The 25,893-nt window shown below is 37.5% G+C and overlaps 2 protein-coding genes across 7 annotated transcripts; one reads left to right on the forward strand and one right to left on the reverse strand.

Moving 5' to 3' along the window:
* Positions 1-1,171: 1,171 nt before the first annotated feature.
* Positions 1,172-23,376, forward strand: LOC311089995 (sterile alpha motif domain-containing protein 9-like). 5 transcript variants are annotated; one of them, XR_014607809.1, is made up of 4 exons: positions 1,172-1,251; positions 2,111-2,175; positions 2,355-2,409; positions 23,309-23,376. XR_014607809.1 is itself a non-coding variant. In XM_084125081.1 (4 exons), the coding sequence occupies exons 3-4, from the start codon at positions 2,406-2,408 to the stop codon at positions 15,478-15,480; spliced, it is 4,575 nt and encodes a 1,524-aa protein (XP_083981207.1). In that variant the 5' UTR covers positions 1,172-1,251; positions 2,111-2,175; positions 2,355-2,405; the 3' UTR covers positions 15,481-16,057. The 5 variants fall into 5 exon arrangements, 3 of the variants coding, with proteins under 3 accessions (XP_083981207.1, XP_083981209.1, XP_083981208.1); XM_084125081.1 differs by lacking the exon at positions 23,309-23,376 and adding an exon at positions 10,910-16,057; XM_084125082.1 differs by lacking the exon at positions 23,309-23,376 and adding an exon at positions 10,910-16,057 and having other exon boundaries at positions 1,216-1,251; positions 2,114-2,175.
* Positions 17,078-25,893, reverse strand: cUnh17orf75 (chromosome Un C17orf75 homolog). 2 transcript variants are annotated; one of them, XM_084125117.1, is made up of 10 exons: positions 25,562-25,893; positions 25,024-25,098; positions 24,575-24,700; positions 24,172-24,302; positions 23,617-23,672; positions 23,349-23,468; positions 23,177-23,241; positions 22,949-23,088; positions 22,748-22,851; positions 17,078-18,153 (listed from the first exon to the last, which is right to left on the reverse strand). In XM_084125117.1, the coding sequence occupies exons 1-10, from the start codon at positions 25,708-25,710 to the stop codon at positions 17,935-17,937; spliced, it is 1,185 nt and encodes a 394-aa protein (XP_083981243.1). In that variant the 5' UTR covers positions 25,711-25,893; the 3' UTR covers positions 17,078-17,934. The 2 variants fall into 2 exon arrangements, with proteins under 2 accessions (XP_083981243.1, XP_083981244.1); XM_084125118.1 differs by lacking the exon at positions 25,024-25,098 and having other exon boundaries at positions 25,562-25,846.

A 25,893-nucleotide genomic window follows, 5' to 3' on the forward strand; every position in this document is an offset into this window, starting at 1 on the left:
TATTGCAATTTAAAATGTTGATTGGCTGGACATACTGGTCAATATGGATGTACATCCCTCAGTAAATAATAACCATCAAGTATCGAGTATTTCATTTAAAACACAGTGACATGCTATGACAAGCCATTTTAGCTTTTATTCATTCACAGGATGCATTTTTGATATCAATAGCCTAATTAAATTTGTTCTATTTAAAATGTGAATTCTAGATATTAATGTACTTTTTCTAGTAACAATGTCTATTTCTGATATCAGGAATTACATTTTCATTAGTAGCCTACTAGTTAAAGGAGTGGGAGCACTGGGGTGTCAGGTGTGACTGTGTGGCAATGGCAAATGGTTTACATGGCTCATGGGTCAGGTAGGAGGGCCCCTTAACAGAGTTTTGCTTAGGGCCCCTGGGAGGTCAGGATCGGCTCTGTGTATTTAAACAAATGTAAATATATATAGGCTTATAGGAATATTGTGGAAGTGCAGTAGGCCTACAACTTATTTTCCCTCTCCCACCCAATACTTAACGTTAGCGTTGAAAGTTAGACTTAAAGTTGTCGAAGTTACTGGAATTTGTGATTCAATAGGTAAGTGTTTGGTTTTAATTTAAATATCTTACATTATACATTTTGTGTGTTCAGCTCGCTAAATTGGCTTTCCGTATTCAGATAGGCTACGCGGAAGAGACATCCGCTGTATTAAACAGTGTCAAAAATGTTTTCTTTTTTCTCATCAAGGTAATATCTGCCTCCTTGAATTTGTTTTCATGCTCATCGGTTTCTTTATAGGTCTTTTGAATCACTGAAATTAATTCTAAGAGTACTTTATTTTATTTTATTTTTGTAGGATGGGAGACATGCCAATCTGAATGCTATTGTGATAAGCCTAGAACGTGAAATAATAGGCCTGGTCTATATCGATTGCAGGCTGTTGATTGTGATATTTGTATAAATGAAAAAGTGATGTCCATTTGTTCATAAAATCATTAAGGAAGTTCTTTACCACATCAGTGCTATGTTCATATAGTAAACCTCCCAGATATATCAAGTAATCTTATACAACCAGTAGCGGAGATAGCGTGGGTGCTTGGGTGCGGCCGCCCCAGGGCCCCGTGCCAATTAGGGGCCCCTCAAACGCCGCTGATCTTGCGTCACTGGACAGGAACGGTGTTCTTCTTGATAGCATTCTTTAAGCACAAGACGCGAGAGAACACGTCTGCATGCCTGCTATTTTGTCCTAAATGGTTGAGAAAGAAAAACGGTAAGCCTATGTCTATTGAATCAGTGCACTGACAGCATATACTCGCTGCTACCATTAATGTTGATCAAAGAACAAAAGAAAAAGAAAATCACTCACTGAACTTTTCTAACTTTAATTAGCTTAATATTTAATTTGCCTGTTGTTCGGTGATGACTGCTCCAACTGCAACATGAGTCTGTGCATGCGACCTTGAGATGCGTTCCCTGTCAAACATAATTTATCCTTATTTTCGTAATTTTGTTAAACATTTTTTCTGGATTTCTTGATCTTTATATGATTTTTTTAAAATTATTATTCGTATGCTATTCGTTATACAATTTGTTCTGCAGAAGAAAAACTTTAACTATCCTGTTAATTCAGAATAGCAGAGATAGCCCATCCAATTTAATAATAATAATAATAGTAATATAATCAAGTAGCCTAGCCTAGGCCCATTTTATTTTGGTTTGCAGGCTAATAAAAGTTAATCAGAAAAACAAACGGTAGAAGTAACTTTACCCGTTTCTGAATATTAATGTTGCACATAATAAATAGGCCTAATCAAAAAGCACAAACATGACCATTGTAATTAAAATTAAAATTTCATTATATATCACAAACGTATGAAGAAATTGCGTTGCTTTGAATAGGCTATCTCATACAATGTTGGCAGCTCTGTTTTCTTTGCTCGTCAATACAAACTTGTCAAAAAATTTGGCTTTTCTTTGTGTTTTATTTAACATATAAGCTTACTTGGCTCAACAAGTGACACATTATTACATTATGCATTCATCAGATATTTTACGTTTTTTTTTAACGGTTTTAATTTCAAATGATGATTTGAAATTGATGATGAAATGATTTTAAAATGACTTGGTAGCAGAGGGCCCCATGATGAAACGCATCTTGTTCAACTAAGGCTTTTCAAAGCAAAAAGGATCTCAGGTTTGTTCCCTTTGTTATTTTACAAAGCATTCATCATTTGATCGTTTCTTCATTTGTGATAACTTATACTATTCAACTATAAACATTCATTTGTTAGCCTATGTGTTTTAATCAGTGTAACACAATTCAAATAGATATGGTTCAAATATAGTAAATATGATTATTTTTCTTTGTTTCAGCAATGATGGCACAAAATCTTTGAAACATACTCCTTGAATATTCCTCACAGAATGGGTGAGTATTAATAATTTTAAGAAGTCCTTAGATAAGCTAATTCTTTAGAATTCAATTTAGAACCATAGAGCATATTCTGTAGTTTCAGTTCAGTGTACAATTCAATATTGTTCTTTTAAATGGAATATTGTCATTTTAAATTACATGTACATTTCCCTGCTTATTTCATGCTTGGTAGCTGTACTAAACGCACAATGAAGACAAGATGGGTATCCATAACAAAGGCAGTCTTTATTCACTAGTCCAATTAGGAATCACAGGAATAATAATAATAATAGAAATCTTCCATGTAAACTAAAGATGAAAACGATACGGGACAATGAACAGAAAGGACTCAGGATTTAAACACACAGGGGAGTAATCAAGGTAAAACAGAACAGGTGCAGGAACTAGAGGGTATGCGTGTGACGTCACTGTCTGCTGGAGTGACTGCGGTCACACCCACTGAGTGACAAAAAAACTATACAAGTTTTAGGGCTGGACGATATGAATATAATAACGATACGATACGATACGATACGAATACGATATGACGATATATATATAATATACAGAGCTCGAAATTAACTTTTTTACTTGGTAGCACTGGTGCTCCCAACTTCAAAAAGTTAGGAGCACCAGCAAAAATTTAGGAGCACCCACCAAATTTGACGTTTAGCTCTGCCAGTAGAGCTGAACGACCAGCAGCATCCTGGCGATTAAAAGCCTTAATAATCGAACCTGATGAACCTGATTTGTTTGCCACACACATTTTTTGTGCTTGGCACTCTCTCCGTGTTTAACCAAGCTCTTGCGCTTAATATTTATGGATTCAGTTGCGAACGCTGTGTTACCTGCAGTGAACACAATCCATTGAACTTTCAGCATAGTGGAGCCACTCGAAATCTTTTAGGCTCTCTACGAAAGCTGTACGATTTCTTTTCAGCTGGTGGATCCACATTAACCACATCACCAACTCCACGATTATTTGTGACTTTAGGTGACGGCTTACAAATAAATCTGTCAGCGTTACAGGGTTTTTCCTGGGTCAAAACTGGTCTTCGGTGGTGGTCTCCTTTTTTTTTTTAAAGCTGTGATTTTACCACTAGATTTCATAGCTTTGTAAGATAAAATCCTTCTTTGCTAGACCTAATAATTATTTTGATATATAATCATATCAATATCAAAAAGTAGAATAAAAAAAGTAGCATTAAAAAGTTTTTTTAACTAATAGTCTAATTTTCTACCATATACAATTGAATACAATTAGCAGCTAGCTAACAACAACTTGCTTTGCAATTTTTTTTTTTGGGTAAGTTTTCTACACATTGTCATATAAATAACCTGAAAATACTGTAGTTTATTAAGGTTAAATCTTGCTAACCACTCTTACTAAAAAAAATAGGGTAAGCACACTTACGTTCTCATTTTAAGAGGTGTTCTCAGTAAATGTGGTTTGATTTGTTAATTGATTAGGCTAACTAACATGAACCATGAGTAATACATTTGTTACTGTATTTATTCATCTTTGTTAATGTTAGTTAAAAAATACAGCTGTTCATTGTTTGTTCATGTTACTTCACAGTGGATTAGGCTAATGTTAACTTTACGCACACCGCCGCCGACTTGAGCTTCCAAAGTTACCGGAAGTCATTAATTTTTAATGGAAGCTGGCTTCTCTCAGCTGCAAGGAGTGTTAAATCCAGTGGCGTCGCGTTTTGGGCGTTTTGAGCGACCAGAGCGTCAATCAGAAAGTTGAAAGTAGCTCAACTTTATGGTAATGAGCTATGACGCAGTTAAGCGGCAAAACGCCAGCAACCAATCGGATTAGACGTCCTTCGCGCTGGCTGATTCCGGAGAAACATATGATGTAAACTTTCGTTCCTACCAAAACATTAGTTTCGAGAAAATGGAGGAGAAGCTGATCATCGCCGTTGCTGGGTTTCCTATCATTTATGATGATAGGATGATCCATAATGATCCAATGATGCACATTTGAGGATGAGTGCAGCTTTTATTGGAAATATTTACGAACGCTCGTTTTAAGCGGGAATGCAATTCATTCGCTCACATGGTAACACCGATTTGACCAATTGCACAGATGCAAATAATAATAATAATAATAATAATAATAGTTAATTATTCTTTTTTTCCCGACCAAATGTGACCAAAACAGTTATAAAAATGCTGTCATTATAAAAGGTTTCTAGTGTCGTAACCGTAGTTCCCTGAGAGGAGGGAACGAGACATTACGTATGGGGAAATCCATTTTCCTCAATGCCGAAGCCTGATTTGAATAACTCTTTTGCTTGCAAATAGCCAAAAAAACTCAGAATCTTTCGACTGAACTAGAGCTATTGAGGCTGAAAAGGCTTTCCACACGGCAGTTTACGTAATGTCTCGTTCCCTCCTCTCAGGGAACTACGGTTACGTTGAGTAACCAAAGACGTTCCCTTATCGAGTCAGTCCCTCGACATTACGTATGGGGAACGTATAAAACCCCTGCCGTGTGGAAAATTGGCCGGCCCAGCTTGCATCGAGCCCCTGTAGAGCACTAAGCCCTCAGACTATAGTGCGCTAGCCCTCTAGGTCCTGGCCGGAGGAGATGGCTCTCTTTCTGCTCGTTCAGTAACATGCGCCCTGTCACAAGTGCAGCAGTCAGTCATCTATCACTCACCGATCAAATAAGGCTTTGGCGGGATAAAAATTTGCTTTGGTGGCCGCCAAAAAAATTTAAATGCAGGAAAAACCTTGTTTCATCTTCTCTCTTATTCAGCCTTTTAAATTTCGTGCGGTAGTCAGCTCCCTGTCACGTGACAACGGAGTGCAGTAAAAGGGAGTGGGAGTGATTGACAGTTAATATTAACCAATCTAAAATCTGCTTTAAAGTTTAGAACGTAAGGATGAAGTTTGATAGAAAACCCTGACATTTATGTGAGCCTGATTTCGACAGCGGGGAAATACATAAAGCAAATTTGCCTGTGAACGCGTTATATAAATATAAAGATTCCTGGCAGCATTTCAATATCCATGAATCTTTGGTAAGTTGTAAGGAACACTATATTGAGTTCAACCTTTAGTTTTAACTGATAATCGTTTGTTTTACTCACGTTTTTTGCAGTTTCCTCTAGTAAATCCAGTCATGCAGCAGCTCTTTTGCCACTCAGTCCAGCTGAGGGGGGCGTGTTCTGGCGGGAAAGTGACGTCAATGCATACCTTCTATTAACTACCAGGGAGACTAATAATGATCAGGAACACAGGCAAAATGGGAACAGAGAATATGTAACCAAAACAAAATGAAACTAAACAGAACTAAACAAAACCCTGACAGCTTAGAGGCAGTTTTTTTTTAACTCATACATAATTTATGAAGATTATTAAATTATTTAGAGATGGACCTTTCAAAATGTGAATTTGTGGATAAATGGGACATTATTTTTCTCAGCTTATTTGGTATTGACATGCCCTTTTTATAAATGCCCAATAATTTGCTCTTTTTAGAATACAATTCTATACCATGCTCGGACTGGAATGAACAGCACGTCAGTGCATGGTCAAAGACAATTGGGATTAAACCAGAGCACATTCAGAAACTTGAGAAAGAAGAGGTAACAGGACCTGTTCTTCTAAATGTTACAAAATCATACTTAAAAGAACTTGATTTTGGAGGTGGCCAAATACAGCTTTTGCTGAGTAAAAGAGATGAACTTTTACAACCAGACAAGTCAAAAACAAATAAAAAGAAACCTTGTTTTGTCAGAGAATGCAAAGAGGAAGCAAAACATGAAATTGTGTCTTCCAGTGATGTCATTAGTCCTGAACAAAACTTTTCTACATGTGATATTCTTGAATCAACTGTGTGTTTGCCCAAAACTGGATTGTAGAAGTTGATGTAGTTCCCATAGTGAACGTTGTGAGGGGAAAACTGTATGGTGCCCGCATTCCAAAGTTCAACGAGAAAGCAAATAAAGTTGAATATGAGCAAAAAGCTTTTTATCAAAGAGTTGGACCTAATACACCACGTGTTACTGAAGATGAACTTGTCAGTTTCATTCAAGCTCTCAAAGACATTGACCAAAAAAGAGAATGGGAAGAAAACAACCAGAATCAGATACAGGCTCATTTTAAAGAGGACTTAGGAAGAAAACTCTTAGTCCTTCTGACACATGGGAAGAAATACATGGACAAAACATTGCGGTACATTATTGTTTCAAATAGATTTGATCAAGAAAACCTACAAAACATCAAGTTCCTTGCCCACATGAATATCTTCTGTGTTTTTGATTATGACCCTGACTCAAAATTATCTGGACTTTGTCACAATTACCAAGAGCACCATGCCGTAAACCTGCACTTCCTGCGTGATTATGATCATATGGATAACACTGCTGACTTAGTCAAGAAGTTACAGCTCTATGACAGAACAAGCTGGATATTCTGCAATGGTCGAAATGATTACATTGGAGATGAGTCTCCATGTGATGAAAAAACCTGGATCAAAAACAAGAAAAAACTGTTGAAAAGAGCTATATCTGTGATCTGCAATGAGATTCTCCCTAAAAGATCATTTGTGGTGCTTTTCATTCTCACGTCTGACTTTGAACAACCCTTTATTGACACATTTCATGAATTCTTTGCAGAAATGAGTGGCCATGAGGACATAGTCATAATCTCAGAATCAAGGGAGAATTACAAGAAGTGGTCAAGCCTTGCCCAAGTGTCTTGCTCGACAGATGTGCTTGAACAAATCAGTATTGTTGGTATGTCATTGAGTCATGTAGATGCTACAGTTCAAAGCATTCAGCTCACCAGTGTTCAGGCCACAAGGCATTTGCCCGTGTCAAACAATGGAGTATGCTTTTTAAAACCTGTGGATGAAGATAGTATGCTCTCCTTAGAAGTAGTCCGTGTTGACCAGTGTGATGAAACAAATGTAAATGTCATGGAACAAGAGCAAATACAAAAAATTGAACAATACTTCTATCAAGGAGGGGAAATTGACTGGTTGAATTTGTGGCTGGCTGACAGAAATCAATGTGGGGAAGTCATCAAGCGTGATGCATACGCAGAAATTAACAAAATGTTGGAAGACCTCGAGCAGGCCGACTCATTAAAACGCTCCATTGAAAATATCAACATATATCATCAACCTGGTAGTGGCGGAAGCACAGTGGCACGTCAGATCCTCTGGACCTGGAGGAAAAAAATGCGATGTGCTGTTGTTAAGCAAGAGTACCCGGCTGCAACTGTCTGTGAGCATGCTGTACAACTTTGGAATTATGAGGAAGTTGACAAGAACACCTGTTTACCTGTACTTCTGTTGCTGGAGGACTGCAATGTAAACTATCAGGATGACCTCAGACGAGAATTAAGCAATGCAGTCACAACAATGAAAATAAGTTCATCAAAACTGTGTTTCATCATTCTCTGCTGCAAAAGGTCACTTGATCCAGAAAGAATGTGTAAAACACTGCCTTTACGCACAGTCGCAGTTACACACAAACTGTCCCCAGCAGAAAAGAAGCTCTTCTCAAAGAAAGCAGAGAGTCTCGAGCTGAAGTTTGACGCAGAATTTATTCTCACTTTGGTGCTCATGAGTAAAGAGTTTGAACAGTCTTATGTCACAGACTGTGTTAAGAATCTGCTAAAGGAAATTGATCATTCATCTCTTCAGACACAGTTGATCAAATTTGTGGCACTACTGAACAGCCATATTGAGAATTCTTACCTGTCTGTATCACACTGTGAGGCATTCCTAGGTTTAGGAATTCACTTGGACAAATTGGATCAAATGGCCGAATGTCCAGAGTCCAGTGTTTAACCAAGCTCTTGCGCTTAATATTTATGGATTCAGTTGCGAACGCTGTGTTACCTGCAGTGAACACAATCCATTGAACTTTCAGCATAGTGGAGCCACTCGAAATCTTTTAGGCTCTCTACGAAAGCTGTACGATTTCTTTTCAGCTGGTGGATCCACATTAACCACATCACCAACTCCACGATTATTTGTGACTTTAGGTGACGGCTTACAAATAAATCTGTCAGCGTTACAGGGTTTTTCCTGGGTCAAAACTGGTCTTCGGTGGTGGTCTCCTTTTTTTTTTTAAAGCTGTGATTTTACCACTAGATTTCATAGCTTTGTAAGATAAAATCCTTCTTTGCTAGACCTAATAATTATTTTGATATATAATCATATCAATATCAAAAAGTAGAATAAAAAAAGTAGCATTAAAAAGTTTTTTTAACTAATAGTCTAATTTTCTACCATATACAATTGAATACAATTAGCAGCTAGCTAACAACAACTTGCTTTGCAATTTTTTTTTTTTGGTAAGTTTTCTACACATTGTCATATAAATAACCTGAAAATACTGTAGTTTATTAAGGTTAAATCTTGCTAACCACTCTTACTAAAAAAAATAGGGTAAGCACACTTACGTTCTCATTTTAAGAGGTGTTCTCAGTAAATGTGGTTTGATTTGTTAATTGATTAGGCTAACTAACATGAACCATGAGTAATACATTTGTTACTGTATTTATTCATCTTTGTTAATGTTAGTTAAAAAATACAGCTGTTCATTGTTTGTTCATGTTACTTCACAGTGGATTAGGCTAATGTTAACTTTACGCACACCGCCGCCGACTTGAGCTTCCAAAGTTACCGGAAGTCATTAATTTTTAATGGAAGCTGGCTTCTCTCAGCTGCAAGGAGTGTTAAATCCAGTGGCGTCGCGTTTTGGGCGTTTTGAGCGACCAGAGCGTCAATCAGAAAGTTGAAAGTAGCTCAACTTTATGGTAATGAGCTATGACGCAGTTAAGCGGCAAAACGCCAGCAACCAATCGGATTAGACGTCCTTCGCGCTGGCTGATTCCGGAGAAACATATGATGTAAACTTTCGTTCCTACCAAAACATTAGTTTCGAGAAAATGGAGGAGAAGCTGATCATCGCCGTTGCTGGGTTTCCTATCATTTATGATGATAGGATGATCCATAATGATCCAATGATGCACATTTGAGGATGAGTGCAGCTTTTATTGGAAATATTTACGAACGCTCGTTTTAAGCGGGAATGCAATTCATTCGCTCACATGGTAACACCGATTTGACCAATTGCACAGATGCAAATAATAATAATAATAATAATAATAATAATAGTTAATTATTCTTTTTTTCCCGACCAAATGTGACCAAAACAGTTATAAAAATGCTGTCATTATAAAAGGTTTCTAGTGTCGTAACCGTAGTTCCCTGAGAGGAGGGAACGAGACATTACGTATGGGGAAATCCATTTTCCTCAATGCCGAAGCCTGATTTGAATAACTCTTTTGCTTGCAAATAGCCAAAAAAACTCAGAATCTTTCGACTGAACTAGAGCTATTGAGGCTGAAAAGGCTTTCCACACGGCAGTTTACGTAATGTCTCGTTCCCTCCTCTCAGGGAACTACGGTTACGTTGAGTAACCAAAGACGTTCCCTTATCGAGTCAGTCCCTCGACATTACGTATGGGGAACGTATAAAACCCCTGCCGTGTGGAAAATTGGCCGGCCCAGCTTGCATCGAGCCCCTGTAGAGCACTAAGCCCTCAGACTATAGTGCGCTAGCCCTCTAGGTCCTGGCCGGAGGAGATGGCTCTCTTTCTGCTCGTTCAGTAACATGCGCCCTGTCACAAGTGCAGCAGTCAGTCATCTATCACTCACCGATCAAATAAGGCTTTGGCGGGATAAAAATTTGCTTTGGTGGCCGCCAAAAAAATTTAAATGCAGGAAAAACCTTGTTTCATCTTCTCTCTTATTCAGCCTTTTAAATTTCGTGCGGTAGTCAGCTCCCTGTCACGTGACAACGGAGTGCAGTAAAAGGGAGTGGGAGTGATTGACAGTTAATATTAACCAATCTAAAATCTGCTTTAAAGTTTAGAACGTAAGGATGAAGTTTGATAGAAAACCCTGACATTTATGTGAGCCTGATTTCGACAGCGGGGAAATACATAAAGCAAATTTGCCTGTGAACGCGTTATATAAATATAAAGATTCCTGGCAGCATTTCAATATCCATGAATCTTTGGTAAGTTGTAAGGAACACTATATTGAGTTCAACCTTTAGTTTTAACTGATAATCGTTTGTTTTACTCACGTTTTTTGCAGTTTCCTCTAGTAAATCCAGTCATGCAGCAGCTCTTTTGCCACTCAGTCCAGCTGAGGGGGGCGTGTTCTGGCGGGAAAGTGACGTCAATGCATACCTTCTATTAACTACCAGGGAGACTAATAATGATCAGGAACACAGGCAAAACGGGAACAGAGAATATGTAACCAAAACAAAATGAAACTAAACAGAACTAAACAAAACCCTGACAGCTTAGAGGCAGTTTTTTTTAACTCATACATAATTTATGAAGATTATTAAATTATTTAGAGATGGACCTTTCAAAATGTGAATTTGTGGATAAATGGGACATTATTTTTCTCAGCTTATTTGGTATTGACATGCCCTTTTTATAAATGCCCAATAATTTGCTCTTTTTAGACTACAATTCTATACCATGCTCGGACTGGAATGAACAGCACGTCAGTGCATGGTCAAAGACAATTGGGATTAAACCAGAGCACATTCAGAAACTTGAGAAAGAAGAGGTAACAGGACCTGTTCTTCTAAATGTTACAAAATCATACTTAAAAGAACTTGATTTTGGAGGTGGCCAAATACAGCTTTTGCTGAGTAAAAGAGATGAACTTTTACAACCAGACAAGTCAAAAACAAATAAAAAGAAACCTTGTTTTGTCGGAGAATGCAAAGAGGAAGCAAAACATGAAATTGTGTCTTCCAGTGATGTCATTAGTCCTGAACAAAACTTTTCTACATGTGATATTCTTGAATCAACTGTGTGTTTGCCACAGAGTAGGTTTCGGAAATTTAATGATAATGACGAACACTTCATCTACATAAAACATGCCATACTCCCACCAGAGACAGGAATAGACAATCTGATCACTCCATGTCATGAGTATAAATCACTGGAAATTGCCTGTAAATTAGAACCAAGAAAGCTAAAGATCAAATTTGCCAGTGAAGTCATTCGATTTGCATGTGCATGCATGAATATGCGTGCAAATGGCACAATCCACTTTGGGGTCATGGACAAGACAAAAACATCATACAAACATGGAGAGATAATTGGAATTCCCATTGAAGACAAAGAGGTATTTGAAGATGCTTTAGACTACATTGAAAATTGTTTTCCAACACAGCACTCTGATGCCAGAAAATGTATCAAGCCTCCAAAATTCATACCAGTAATTGACAAAGACAGTCAGGCCCAAAACTGGATTGTAGAAGTTGATGTAGTTCCCATAGTGAACGTTGTGAGGGGAAAACTGTATGGTGCCCGCATTCCAAAGTTCAACGAGAAAGCAAATAAAGTTGAATATGAGCAAAAAGCTTTTTATCAAAGAGTTGGACCTAATACACCACGTGTTACTGAAGATGAACTTGTCAGTTTCATTCAAGCTCTCAAAGACATTGACCAAAAAAGAGAATGGGAAGAAAACAACCAGAATCAGATACAGGCTCATTTTAAAGAGGACTTAGGAAGAAAACTCTTAGTCCTTCTGACACATGGGAAGAAATACATGGACAAAACATTGCGGTACATTATTGTTTCAAATAGATTTGATCAAGAAAACCTACAAAACATCAAGTTCCTTGCCCACATGAATATCTTCTGTGTTTTTGATTATGACCCTGACTCAAAATTATCTGGACTTTGTCACAATTACCAAGAGCACCATGCCGTAAACCTGCACTTCCTGCGTGATTATGATCATATGGATAACACTGCTGACTTAGTCAAGAAGTTACAGCTCTATGACAGAACAAGCTGGATATTCTGCAATGGTCGAAATGATTACATTGGAGATGAGTCTCCATGTGATGAAAAAACCTGGATCAAAAACAAGAAAAAACTGTTGAAAAGAGCTATATCTGTGATCTGCAATGAGATTCTCCCTAAAAGATCATTTGTGGTGCTTTTCATTCTCACGTCTGACTTTGAACAACCCTTTATTGACACATTTCATGAATTCTTTGCAGAAATGAGTGGCCATGAGGACATAGTCATAATCTCAGAATCAAGGGAGAATTACAAGAAGTGGTCAAGCCTTGCCCAAGTGTCTTGCTCGACAGATGTGCTTGAACAAATCAGTATTGTTGGTATGTCATTGAGTCATGTAGATGCTACAGTTCAAAGCATTCAGCTCACCAGTGTTCAGGCCACAAGGCATTTGCCCGTGTCAAACAATGGAGTATGCTTTTTAAAACCTGTGGATGAAGATAGTATGCTCTCCTTAGAAGTAGTCCGTGTTGACCAGTGTGATGAAACAAATGTAAATGTCATGGAACAAGAGCAAATACAAAAAATTGAACAATACTTCTATCAAGGAGGGGAAATTGACTGGTTGAATTTGTGGCTGGCTGACAGAAATCAATGTGGGGAAGTCATCAAGCGTGATGCATACGCAGAAATTAACAAAATGTTGGAAGACCTCGAGCAGGCCGACTCATTAAAACGCTCCATTGAAAATATCAACATATATCATCAACCTGGTAGTGGCGGAAGCACAGTGGCACGTCAGATCCTCTGGACCTGGAGGAAAAAAATGCGATGTGCTGTTGTTAAGCAAGAGTACCCGGCTGCAACTGTCTGTGAGCATGCTGTACAACTTTGGAATTATGAGGAAGTTGACAAGAACACCTGTTTACCTGTACTTCTGTTGCTGGAGGACTGCAATGTAAACTATCAGGATGACCTCAGACGAGAATTAAGCAATGCAGTCACAACAATGAAAATAAGTTCATCAAAACTGTGTTTCATCATTCTCTGCTGCAAAAGGTCACTTGATCCAGAAAGAATGTGTAAAACACTGCCTTTACGCACAGTCGCAGTTACACACAAACTGTCCCCAGCAGAAAAGAAGCTCTTCTCAAAGAAAGCAGAGAGTCTCGAGCTGAAGTTTGACGCAGAATTTATTCTCACTTTGGTGCTCATGAGTAAAGAGTTTGAACAGTCTTATGTCACAGACTGTGTTAAGAATCTGCTAAAGGAAATTGATCATTCATCTCTTCAGACACAGTTGATCAAATTTGTGGCACTACTGAACAGCCATATTGAGAATTCTTACCTGTCTGTATCACACTGTGAGGCATTCCTAGGTTTAGGAATTCACTTGGACAAATTGGATCAAATGGCCGAATGTCCAGAGTCCACATGGGCTGATGAAATTCGACACCAAACATTTGAAAATTCCTTAAGTGAGCAAGCCAGGTTTTTTTTCATACAGCTAAAATCTAGTGAGACACACATCTTCTCTGTGAGAATAATTCACCATTTGATAGCTGAGGAAATTCTGAAGCAGCTATCCATCTATCAGAGCCAAAGTGAAATAGCAATGCGTCTCCTTAAGGACAAAGTGCTGTTCGACCACAGATTTGGAAGAGATGAATTTCGAAAGTTTATCAGAGATCTGTTTATCAAACGGACCAAAAAAAGCAAGGGAGATCCAAATGACAGTTGGTTTTCTCCTTTAATAGAGCATGTTATGGAGACAGAAGATCTGGAGAAAGCCATTGACCTTTTAAAGGTGGCTTACACTCGTTTTGATGAGGATGCATTTGTTGCTCAACAGCTTGCACGACTGCTTTATGAAAACAAAATTTTTGAGGAAGCGGAGATTTGGGCCAAAAGAGCCAAGTATCGTCTCCCACAGCACACATATATACTTGACACACTGGGACAAGTATACAAAAAGTGGTTCTATGAAAAACATGATGCCATATTCAAAATGAAATATCCTATTCAACCAGAGGATGCCACTGATATCATTGATACTGCTCTGAAAGGAATCACTACTTTTAGAGAATCTGAAAAATGCCCCCAGTCACAGACTGTCTGCTTGAATAATTCTTATTTTGGAGAAGTTGATATTGGATGTCGATTGCTTGAGCTCCTGTCATATGTAGACATTTTTTCTAACAAAGAGGGAAAGAGGAAGTTGATGAATTACCTGCTCACTGACTACATACCAAAGGAAGTACAGACAACTTGGCAGAAGTTTCATGGCCTTTTAAAAGGAATGAAAAACAGCATTAGAAATGCCCTGGAATGTATTTCTGAGGATCTTGCTCGCTTTCAGAATTACATTTCTGAGGATGAGGAGGAGTTGGATGAAGGAGAGCCTGAAACGGTAAATAATCCAAGAAGATGGCTCCTCAGGAAATGTGCTGTGTATGCCAAGTTGTTCTTTGTTGACATTGAGGCTTCTGATACAAACACAGTTACCCCATTAATGAGACAAATGAAATCTTTCCAACTCGGAGGTGGTAACATTACAACAATTCTTTACCTGCTTTCTGATAACAAGAAACAAAGAGCTGGAGCAAAACTTGAGGAAATAATTAGCCTTTTTCCAGCTAACCTGAAAAAGGATCTTGACCAGACGGAGCTCATAAACTTCATCTTCTGTCAGATAGCGCTCTCCTGTGCTTCACCTGGCTCTGGAAAAATTCTTTCCATTGAAGAACTTCAAGATCTCAGTAGGCGGTTTTGTAGTGAAAAGAGAACTGCCTTACCAGATACTACGTATTTGCTCCTTTCACTGTTATTTTGGCCTGAGGACTCCAATCCAAGAAGTGACATTGCCGCGAATGCAATAAAAGCACTTCACAGATATTCTGAGATTAAATCTGCTGCCTCAAGAAAAGGAAGGATTTTCACCCACTTCCTCCTTGGAAAAGCAAGGGGTCTCAATAAGATTGTGCACAAGACCACAATTGAAAAATTCTGCAAGGGTACCCTCAGTGAGAGACGCCTCAAGTGGCAAGGCGGTGAAGTGTGGACTAACCCAGACGTTGTAAAAGTGCTTAAACGGGTAACTGGATACACCGACAATGGAAATCTGTTTGTTCGGGTATCTGATCAAAGCAACATCAGAGTCATTCCACTTTTTACTGCCTCCTTGCCAAGTTCAAATGAGAATGTGACCTTCTACCTTGGGTTTTCTCTTCATGGAGTAGTAGCTTTTGACATCAAGGTGGCAGAGTGAAACCATATATTCAAATCACTGTAAGGGAGCTTAATGATATGAATATGTATATGTATAGAAGAATATGCATCTGCATTTGTATATTCATTTTGTTCTTTTTGACATTTGTGTCTCATAAACCTGTTTTAAGGGAATATTGTTGAATGATTAAAAAAATCTTTATTTAAAATTTTATTTTGGCTGGAAATCAAATATTGCAGTGATGCTGTGTATAGTAAATAATGTTTTAAAATGTGATTTTATTAACCATGCTATCGTTTAATCCTATATTTTTTCGAGGCATGGTTTTCTCTTCTCTATACTTACAAGGTGCGTTGTTGTTATTTTGTGATATTTCCTTGAATTAATGTCAATATGTAAATGTTTAGGATGTAACAATACTGTATATACATTTTTTTGGGTGGTGACTTTAAGTGAAATTCAATATATATATAAATTTAATACAAATAAACTTTAGAATCTGTTGTAGAAATATGCCTGATATTGCATTACAAAACAGTACAGTAGTTCCAGTATGCAATTATGTGTTGTAATCCTGATACATTAAACGTGTGGTATTAAATGATTATTCCCTCCAGGCAAGACTCCTACTTAATCTGTCCAGCTGAAGTCCTTTTAAATGAACAATGATATAACATAACATTCTACAACAATCTACAATTGGTTCCTACCAACTAATCCTACAGGTAAAACAGCTTATGAATATTTTCTCGGTCTATTCCATCCTGTATGAGGTGTTTGAAGTGTAAGCAGTTAGATTAAAAAAGGTATAACTACAGCTTTGCCTGTATGAATTTACAGAGTTATTTTAATTCTTGCATGAATTTAAGAATCAAGGTTAACTGTTAACTCTTTCCCCACCAGCGTTTTTGAAAAAAGTTGCCAGCCACTGCCAGCATTTTTGATAATTTTCACAAAAGTTTAATAGCCCCCTGAATATGTTGTTGTATGAATATCTGAACATGTAATATGTCGAAAGAACAGACCCTCTCCTTTTAAACAAAAACACCCGTTTTTTCAAGCTTTATGCATTCCTTTTTATCAACACTTGAATATGGTTAAGTTTCATTAAAAAAATAAACATTTAAAGCAAAAAGCTGAGAAAATCGCATTTTAGTCGAAGACTATATCTGGATCGGATTTAGAATGATGATCAAAACATAGACGTAGCAGATCGAGTCCATGGGTGCTTCTCATTTCTTAGTTGTGCATCCTCGTTTCCTTCCCTCGTATCATAGCTCCACCCCCTTATTATGCGAGGGAAGGATCCATCTGTGTATCCTCCCTCATGACTCCTCAGGAATCTTCCTCACTCCTCATTCCTCATGGTGGAATTGAGATGTCCTCCAAGATGGCTGAATTCAATCGGTTTCCGGGTCATGTGCTGGAGGACAATATTAGTATTGAGAAGCACCCCATCAACACCCCTAAAGCTTCACAGTCCATTTATTCCTGCTGCTTTTTTGCCTGTGTTTTTATCAGAAGATTCAGTGCTCTTTCAGAAAACGTCATATCGCTCCCTACCGTATAACAGTGAAAACACAGAAAGCCGGAAAATTCCGTCAATGGCAGAAAAAGAGTTAACAGTAACTCAATCTACAGTGTTATACATTTCTTTAATTAACAAATTCACACAAATGATATGTTCCTGGAACAAATTTTTCACAGTACAGTCATGTCAAATCTGAACAAGAGGGAGAATCACATATAATTATACACATTACTGCCACTTACTGCTGTCGCCTATATATATATCTCATGTTTAAGGTATGTTTTTAACCCTGTTATTTTCGACCATTACATTTACATACGATTTCTGAATTTATGATTATCAGAGGTTTTTAAATAGCAAACAAGAACAAAAAGGAATATCAAACATCAAATGATGCACTTATCTAAAAAATAAAACAGGCAATGCATTATGCAGGTCACAGTAATTTTTCTTCTGAAATGGAGTGGAGTGATAATGGGCTATTAGTTTGTGGAGAGCTTCATGATTAGTACACATGATTCGTGATTAGCTTCCTATAATGTATAGTGCGGTCTGCAGAACACTTGTTTTAAAATCTAAACAACAACTGCTACACAGCTGAGACTACACCCTAGAATCACATTTAAACACTATTGTGTTAACATATACACATTATTAAGAAGAATAATTTAAATAAAGTTTAATCACATGGATTTTTCATTGGCCCGTTTTATAGGGTCTATTCAGATTATAATTTTTAAGCAGCCACAACAACATACAGCAGCACATCATAGCAAAATCTTTTTCAATCTTTGCTGTTGAACCTCAAAACACACAAAAAGATGGACTATATTTAGTGTTTTCAAGTGCCCAAAATGCAGACCACACTACTATGATTATGGGGGTTGAATAGCAATTCAGGGGTAACTCCTTTCAAGGTGCTCTCTCCGATAGGTAAGTGTCCCCCTGCAGACGGGGAGGTGTCAGTACAGCGTGCCCTGCGCCTGCTCACTGAGGAACTCCTCCAGCACGTTTATGATTCCACAGGCCTCGGGAAAGCTGCTGTGCTCGGCGCGTGCGTTCTGCAGCAGCACATCCCCGTTTCCACAGCTTTGCAGGAACAGACAGCAGCGGAACAGAGCGTAGTGGCTCATTTCAGCCTGACGGATGAAGCGCTTCAGGTTGTTCATGTCCTGGATGGCCTGCATGGAGAAAGAATGTGCATGTTGAAGACAGCCATAATGATGTAATTGCCATTTCTGAATATGATCACTCTTAAATCAGGTTGGGTAATATACAGATTATAATATACAGATATTATACAGATTTTTTGTTAATTTAATAATTTAGCTGATTAGTAATTATTATTATTAGTTAATACTTGAAATACTTTTTAAATTTAAACTTTTTAAAAATTATTATTATACTTTTTTTTATAGGCGACTTACATGACACTCAAGGACACCTTACAAACACAATAAAAAAATCAACAATAAACAAACACTCATTATTAAAGCCTGAATACCAGAATTAAAATATAAAAGTAATCACATAAAAGGCTTGCCGAAAAAGATGGGTCTTAAGGCGAGATTTAAAAACGCGAAGACTTCCACTGTTTCGCACATCTTGTGGCAGCAGGTTCCATAAATAAGGAGCTGCATGACTAAAGGCTCGGGACCCCATGGAAGTAGTGCGAGTTTGAGGGATAACAAGTGTGAGTGAAGAAGATGATCTTAAAGTCCGAGCAGGAGTGTAAATATGAAGAAGGTCAAATAAGTATGAAGAGGCAAGATTGTTGAGTGCCTTGTAAGAAGAAGAATTTTAAGATTAGTACGATATTTAACTGGGAGCCAGTGCAAATGTAATATGGGAGTAATGTGTTCAGCTAGAGGAGTTCTGCAGATGATTCGAGCAGACTAGCTGGAGTTTGTGGAGTAGCTTTGAAGGCAGGCCATAAAAAAAGAGCATTGCAATAAGTGACTAAAGCATGAACAAGAATTGCCGTGCTTTTTACTGAGCGAGCCGGACGAAGTCGGTTAATATTACGTATATGGAAATAAGCAGAGCGAATGACACTAAATGTGTGCTTCGAATGAGAGAGTACTGTCAAGGATGACCCCCAGACTTTTAACTTGTTTAGATACAGACACTGGTAAGTTGTCAATATTCACAGATGAACGTGGATTTCGTCAGATTGGTTTTTGAGCCACCAAGAAGAATTTCCGTTTTACTGCTGTTAAAGAGGCTACATGCGATTTTCTGAAATTTAAACTCGCGACTGACACCTGTGGCCAAAAAACGGAACTGCTCTTCCTTTCTGCTCGCTCTCGTACGTGCACACTTCACAAGTCATCCGCTGCAAAGAAGTCAACATTATGTTTACAGAGGTAAGAACAGTCAAATACATATATTGTTTGAGAAACTAAGTTTGTTTGCTGACTAGCGGTGGTGGCAGAGTGATCTGAAACGTTTAACATGAACGCGCTTGACGTCACATCCGCAGACAGCGCGCGAAAAATCCGACCCGACAGAAAATAGGAAAAATAGGATACAGGCTTATAGGTGCACCCACTGTGAGCTGACATGGTGTCAGTATGCTCATCAGGAGATGTTTGAGTCATAAATGGTAAAATAAAAAGGCTATTGTTACGTTTATTTTGGAGAAAAAGTTGCATGTAGCCTCTTTAAGTTTAAGAAGATTTAAAGTAAACTATTCTTAAATATCTGCTAAACAATCTGAGAGGACAGATGGAGGAAAAGTAGAGGTAGGTTTGGAGGACAGGTAAAGTTGGGTGTCGTCGGCATAGCAGTGGAATTGAATACCAAATTTTCTAAAAATATTACCAAGGGGTAAAAGATAAATAATAAATAAAAGAGGACCCAATACTGAGCCCTGTGGGACACCTGTATTGACATACGAAGGCTTTGAACAAAACTGCTTCAACTATACAAATTGAGTACGTAAAGTACGATCGAAACCAAGTCAAGGGGGTACCAATAATTCCAATAGACTGCAATCTGTCTAACACAATGCTGTGCGAGATATTATCAAATGCTGCACTTAAATCGAGCAGAATTAGTATAGATAAAAGTCCTGAGTCAGCAGCTAACAATAAGTCATTGAGATCTTAACTAATGCGGTCTCAACACTATAAGTATGAAGGACTAAAAATGACAGAACGAAAAATAAATAAATAAATAAATAAAAGTAGAAATAAATAAATAAATGCAGAAATAATAGTGAAAATAAATACATTTTGGTATTCTAAATGGCTATTTCTGTATTTTTACATGTATTTATTTATTTATTTATGCATTTTTATATGTATTTATTTATGTATTTATACATTTATTTATATATTTATGTATTTATATATTTATTTATTTATATATTTATATATGTATTTATTTATTCCTACATTTATTTATTTCTGTATTTCCACATTTCTACATTTTTTTATTTCTGTATTTCCACATTTCTACATTTATTTATTTCTGTATTTCCACATTTCTTTTTCCCTGCGCATGTATGCTAATTGACCAATGGCTAACCACGCCCCCTCCACTCACTCGGACAAACAGTCAACATTCGGTAACAGGCGCTATGGCAGCTGTCACAGGAGACATTTCACAGGAGTCAATTGATGATTTTTTGGAGACAGATTATATATCATCTCGATGTCACCAAAAGGGCCTTAAATATGCATTGGAGGGTTATATTAATAATTTTATTGTTGAGAAGGTCGATAAGCTTCAGCTCCAGACCAGAACAAAGATTTACAGTTCACAGTGTAAACGTTATAGTTTGGTGCTATTTCGCTTCAAACGCTCGCTTTATACGCGCGTCCTATTCGCTTTGGATTCAAAATGTTCAAGCGTCGAACTAGACGCGGATACGCGCGAATCTGACGCTCTATTCGCGTTTGGTGTGAGCGCAGAATAATGAACAGGCTGCGATGTCAAGTTTGCATTGCTGGAATGTGTGTGTGTGTTTGTGTGTGCGTCTGTGTGTGTGTCAGAGAGCGGGCGCGATCGAACAGTGGAAACATAAAAACATACTCCATTTTGTTCATACAGGACATAATTAAAACTGCAAAGTTGTTTAGCCCACTTATATTTGTGTAAAACACAACATTGTGCTTTTGTCAAACTGTAAACTCTTGTCAAACTGTAACCTACAACTGTCGCCCAACCAAAATCACACACACACACGCTGTTTAAAAACCAAAATGACAAGAAAAAAACATAAAAACGAATGAAAACTGATAACCGCAATGCATTGCAATGGACGAGAGGGTTAGCTATGCGTACTGTGATTGGCTCATCGCGTTTGGGGGCGTGGCTTAGCCATTGGTCAATTAGCATACATGCGCAGGGAAAAATAAATGTAGAAATGTGGAAATACAGAAATAAATAAATGTAGAAATGTGGAAATACAGAAATAAATAAATGTAGAAATGTGGAAATACAGAAATAAATAAATGTAGGAATAAATAAATGTATAAATAAATACATATATAAATATATAAATAAATAAATATATAAATAAATAAATGTATAAATACATAAATAAATACATATAGAAATGCATAAATAAATAAATAAATACATGTAAAAATACAGAAATAGCCGTTTATATTACCAAAATGTATTTATTTTCACTATTATTTCTGCATTTATTTATTTATTTCTACTTTTATTTATTTATTTATTTATTTTTCGTTCTGTCATTTTTAGTCCTTCATATATAAGGATGAAACCCAGATTGAAATTGCTCGCACAGACCATTATGAGAAAGATGATTCTGGACTTGGGCTGCAACAAACCTTTCCAATAGTTTAGAAAGAAACGGGAGATTTGAAATGGGGCGAAAATTATCAAAGTTACTTGAATCAGCCCCCAGTTTCTTAATTATAGGAGTTATCACAGCAGTTTTCAGTTGAGACGGAACAATACCAGAAATAAGAGTGTATGATATCAGTAATTAAAGAAGATTTTTAATACTTTAAGATTCATTTTCTAATGTATTAAATTACATTTAACATACTATACTGCATATACATTATACTGTAACATTATACTGCGAGCAAATGTTTACAACAAACTAGTTTGAGATATTAATAATTAAATCAAACTGCAGATTGCAGAGGGTGACCAGAAACAAATGAGTAGTTACAAGTGTTAATGCGAGATCTGAAAACCAGACAGAAGAGTGTTACGGTTACCAATATAACATTTAAAAAATATACTTTGACCCAAATAAAATTAGAATAACTCAAATGAATCTCCTGCATTTCAAGGGATAGTCCACCCAAAAATTCTGTCATCATTTACTCACCCTGTATGACTTCCTTTCGTCCGCGGAACACAAAAGATATTGTGAAGAATAGTTGGTAACCAGACGGTTTTGGATCCCACCGACTTCCATTTTATAGACAAAAAATATAGTTTCAATAGGAACTGAAACTGTTTGGTTATCAGCATTCTACAAAATATCTTCTTTTGTGTTCAGGAGAAGAAAGGTTTTGGAATGACATGAGGGTGAGTATATGATGACAGAATTTTCAATTTCGGTGGACCATCCCTTTAACTATTTGCTACCGATAGCATGTTAGCATGCTAAATGTAACCTTTTCAGCAATTCTTTGTTAAAGCCAATGAAATTATTGATGTGCTCCTAACACAAATGTATTTTAAGTAAACTTCTGTAATATGAATTTATTAATAAATATTTATTATAACATTTTAATCAAGTAGATTGAGCAAGCAACAAAAATGAGTGAACACCACATTAACCTTAAGTTTAAAGTTCTCCAGGATCTGACGGAGGAGGAAAGGGTTAAAGCGCTCAGCAGCATTGAGGAAGGCCTGGATCCAGTCGTCACAGAACCGGTTACTGACTGCAGAGGTTAAAATAACAACACAACATTATCAAAATAACATGAAAGGAGAAAGCCTGTAGATTTAGTGGCTTATGATGATGATGCTCCAGCTGACCTTCATTGGTTAGTGTGGGAGGGCTGGTTGAGCAGTTGATGATCAGGTTGGTGTGAGAGTCCTCTGACATGGCCTTACAGAGGGAGGCTGTAGTGGTGTCTTCCTGGACTAGACCCTGCAGGCTTGCTGCTTTGATGAATCTAATCAACACAATTGATCAAGCTGCAGTAACTATCAGTACTTAAACTGCAAGAGTACTGCGTAAAACGAACTCTCTCTTCTGCTCACCTTGCTACATCTGCTTTTGTCTTCTCATCCGTCCCTGTGACCTCTACAAGCTTGTGACTCAAAGCCTGCAGCAGAGACGTGATGTTACCCTCATTTACCATTCCATTTAATACAGTATATTATTGTTTTCAGATGTAAAGTGTATGTGATCTAGACAGCAGTGGTTTCTTACAGCATGCAGAAGGTACCCGACGTTCGCCTGCAACAGCTGAACCACTCTGTGAATGTGCATTACTGACTCTTCGTACCACTGGTTCAGGTAGGGCCTGACATCTGTCTCCAAGTTATGCATCTGTAACAAGAGGTTACCAACAATGTTTACAGCAAATGAATATCAAAGGTAGTGTGCCAGCAGATTTATAACTTCAACAAAACAGACCGATTTCAACATGTATGTTATGTCTATTGTTTCTGGAAATAAAAATAAAAATTGTCCTCACCTCTGGAGTCAAACAGCCCTGCAGACCCTGGACGTACTTGTCCAGCTCAATTCTGAATGTTTGTATGGTTAAGTAAAATGAATTATCCTATTAAGAGAGAACAGTATTTGAATGCAATGGTAAAACTTGATATCACTTCATTCCTTAATGCACAATGCTGTTTTTTTTTTTTCAGTTTAAAGTCACCATGAAATTAAAATGCACAATTATTTTTATGGAATATCTCAGTTTATTATTATAAATGATTTACCCGTGCATGCATATCTTTTCATTTTTTTTTTCATGTGCCCTCATAATCTTTAATCAAAACAACTTCCCCTCCCTTAGATTGCAGTGACACCTCTTCTCTGTGTTTACTGGCGCAAGGACGGGACAATCTGTCACTCACATGACATCATAGCAATAGCAAACTACAACCATACAATCAATTCCACATTTTTCTACTTGTTCGAGATAAGCCGTTTCACTCGGATATACAGAACAATGGAAAAGAAAAGACTATTAAAATTTCTGTTTCACGGCTACTTTATGGTCAGTCATTTGTGATTTGAGGATATAGATTCAGGCCCTTCTCTGATCCTCCGAGAAGACACACCACCCAGCCGTTGCCATCGGCCTCAGGCTGTTCCGGAGATTTCTCTTGCTCCAGCAGACAGCAGTAACAGCCCACCGCTTGCTCAGGGATGCTTGAACACCAACAATCATTGAATCAGTTGAGAAAGAAAATACATGGTGATATTATACTGAATGACAATGAGGTATGGTTCTGGATATTTATTTGTGCAACTTATTTCAGTTAGTTGCCAAAGCAATATTTCTAATTTTCATTTAAAATTCATTTAACATTTCTACGTTTTAAAAGTTAAAGTTTTACATGTATTTTATTTCAGCTTCATTACAATTAACTAAAATATTTTTTATAGTGTTAGTTAACAATAACAACACTGATATGATCTACCTTAGTTCCACGGTGGCAATGTTACCCATACCCCCCAGCAAAGCGCCCTTGCTCAGCCTGCGGGAGATGTAGCTTCGTAGTTCTGGCTCCGCCTCGGATGGCAAGCTGGCGTCCAGCAGGGTGAGACTTTAAGAGTGAAAAATATGTTTTAAAAAACTATAATATCAACAAGGAAGGGCAAAGTGAACAAGCGGACAGACAAGCAGTTAATGAACCATAGATGTACACAGAATCACCAACGGCACCTAGCAGAGATACATACTAAAGAGTTTGCCGTTAGACAGATTAGTTCAATGGTTATGAATGAGATGAGCAAGTCAACATGATGAAAAGCCAGACGCAGAATCCTGTGTGCATTTTTTGACTAAAGCCATGATTTTTCTTCCATCACAACATTGAAAGCCACTGGACTGCGATGACTGAGAGATGATGGATGGACCCCTCTTTACCTAAAGTCATCCTGACTTGTGGTTGAGTCTGATCTCCTCTGGCTCCAGGCCACACTCTCTCCAGAAGCCTCAGATCTGGGTAGTTTGATAATGCATTTAATACTTTATAAGCATTGATACGTTAAGATCTCCCAGGTTATAAATGGCCTACATGTTCATGTGTGGTGTTTTACAATGTCTTGTATACATATTAGGGTCCATATACTGTGTATAACTCATCCATTATACAGTCATATTATTTCATAAGACTAACTCACTATTATGAACTATGCTGCCAATGTAAGACATTGCTCTTCATGTCATGCAACTCTTAATTCATAAGCACAAAAATAGTGAATTTTAACTCATATACGTAGAAAAGAAGCAAAATTCTCTGAACCTAAGTACACATGCATAAATCTCAAATACTCTTTAATATGAGGCATAAAAGGGCAAAGTATTTCTAAAACAACTAGCATATTGCAAAGCATTCTGCAGTTGGAACACCTCCTTGGCACAAAGTCACTATCTCATGACTAGTAAGTGAAAACCACTGTACCTTGTGTTTTGGTAGTAGTATATTGCATAGTAGCTGTTAATCTGTTGTATCTTCTGGCTGAATCCGGCGATCTCTTCGTTGTCGAAGTCTACATCCCTTTCATCCACGTCTATGGACTCCTGGAAGGAAGAGGTCTGGGATGTAAACATGTCTCTGCAAAGCAAATTAGACTAGCGACACTACGGATTACGTGCTATTACGATAGCTAAAAAAATCGAATTGACCTAAAAATGTCAATGCATTAAAGCCGTGTAAATATTTTGTTTAGAAATCCATTTGAGTTCTACCCGACATTTGACTTCAGTCACAGCAGTGAAAAGCTATACTTGTGT

The sequence above is a fragment of the Abramis brama genome (assembly GCF_963993115.1).
Source record: "Abramis brama genome assembly, chromosome: 1".
NCBI lineage: Eukaryota > Metazoa > Chordata > Actinopteri > Cypriniformes > Leuciscidae > Abramis > Abramis brama.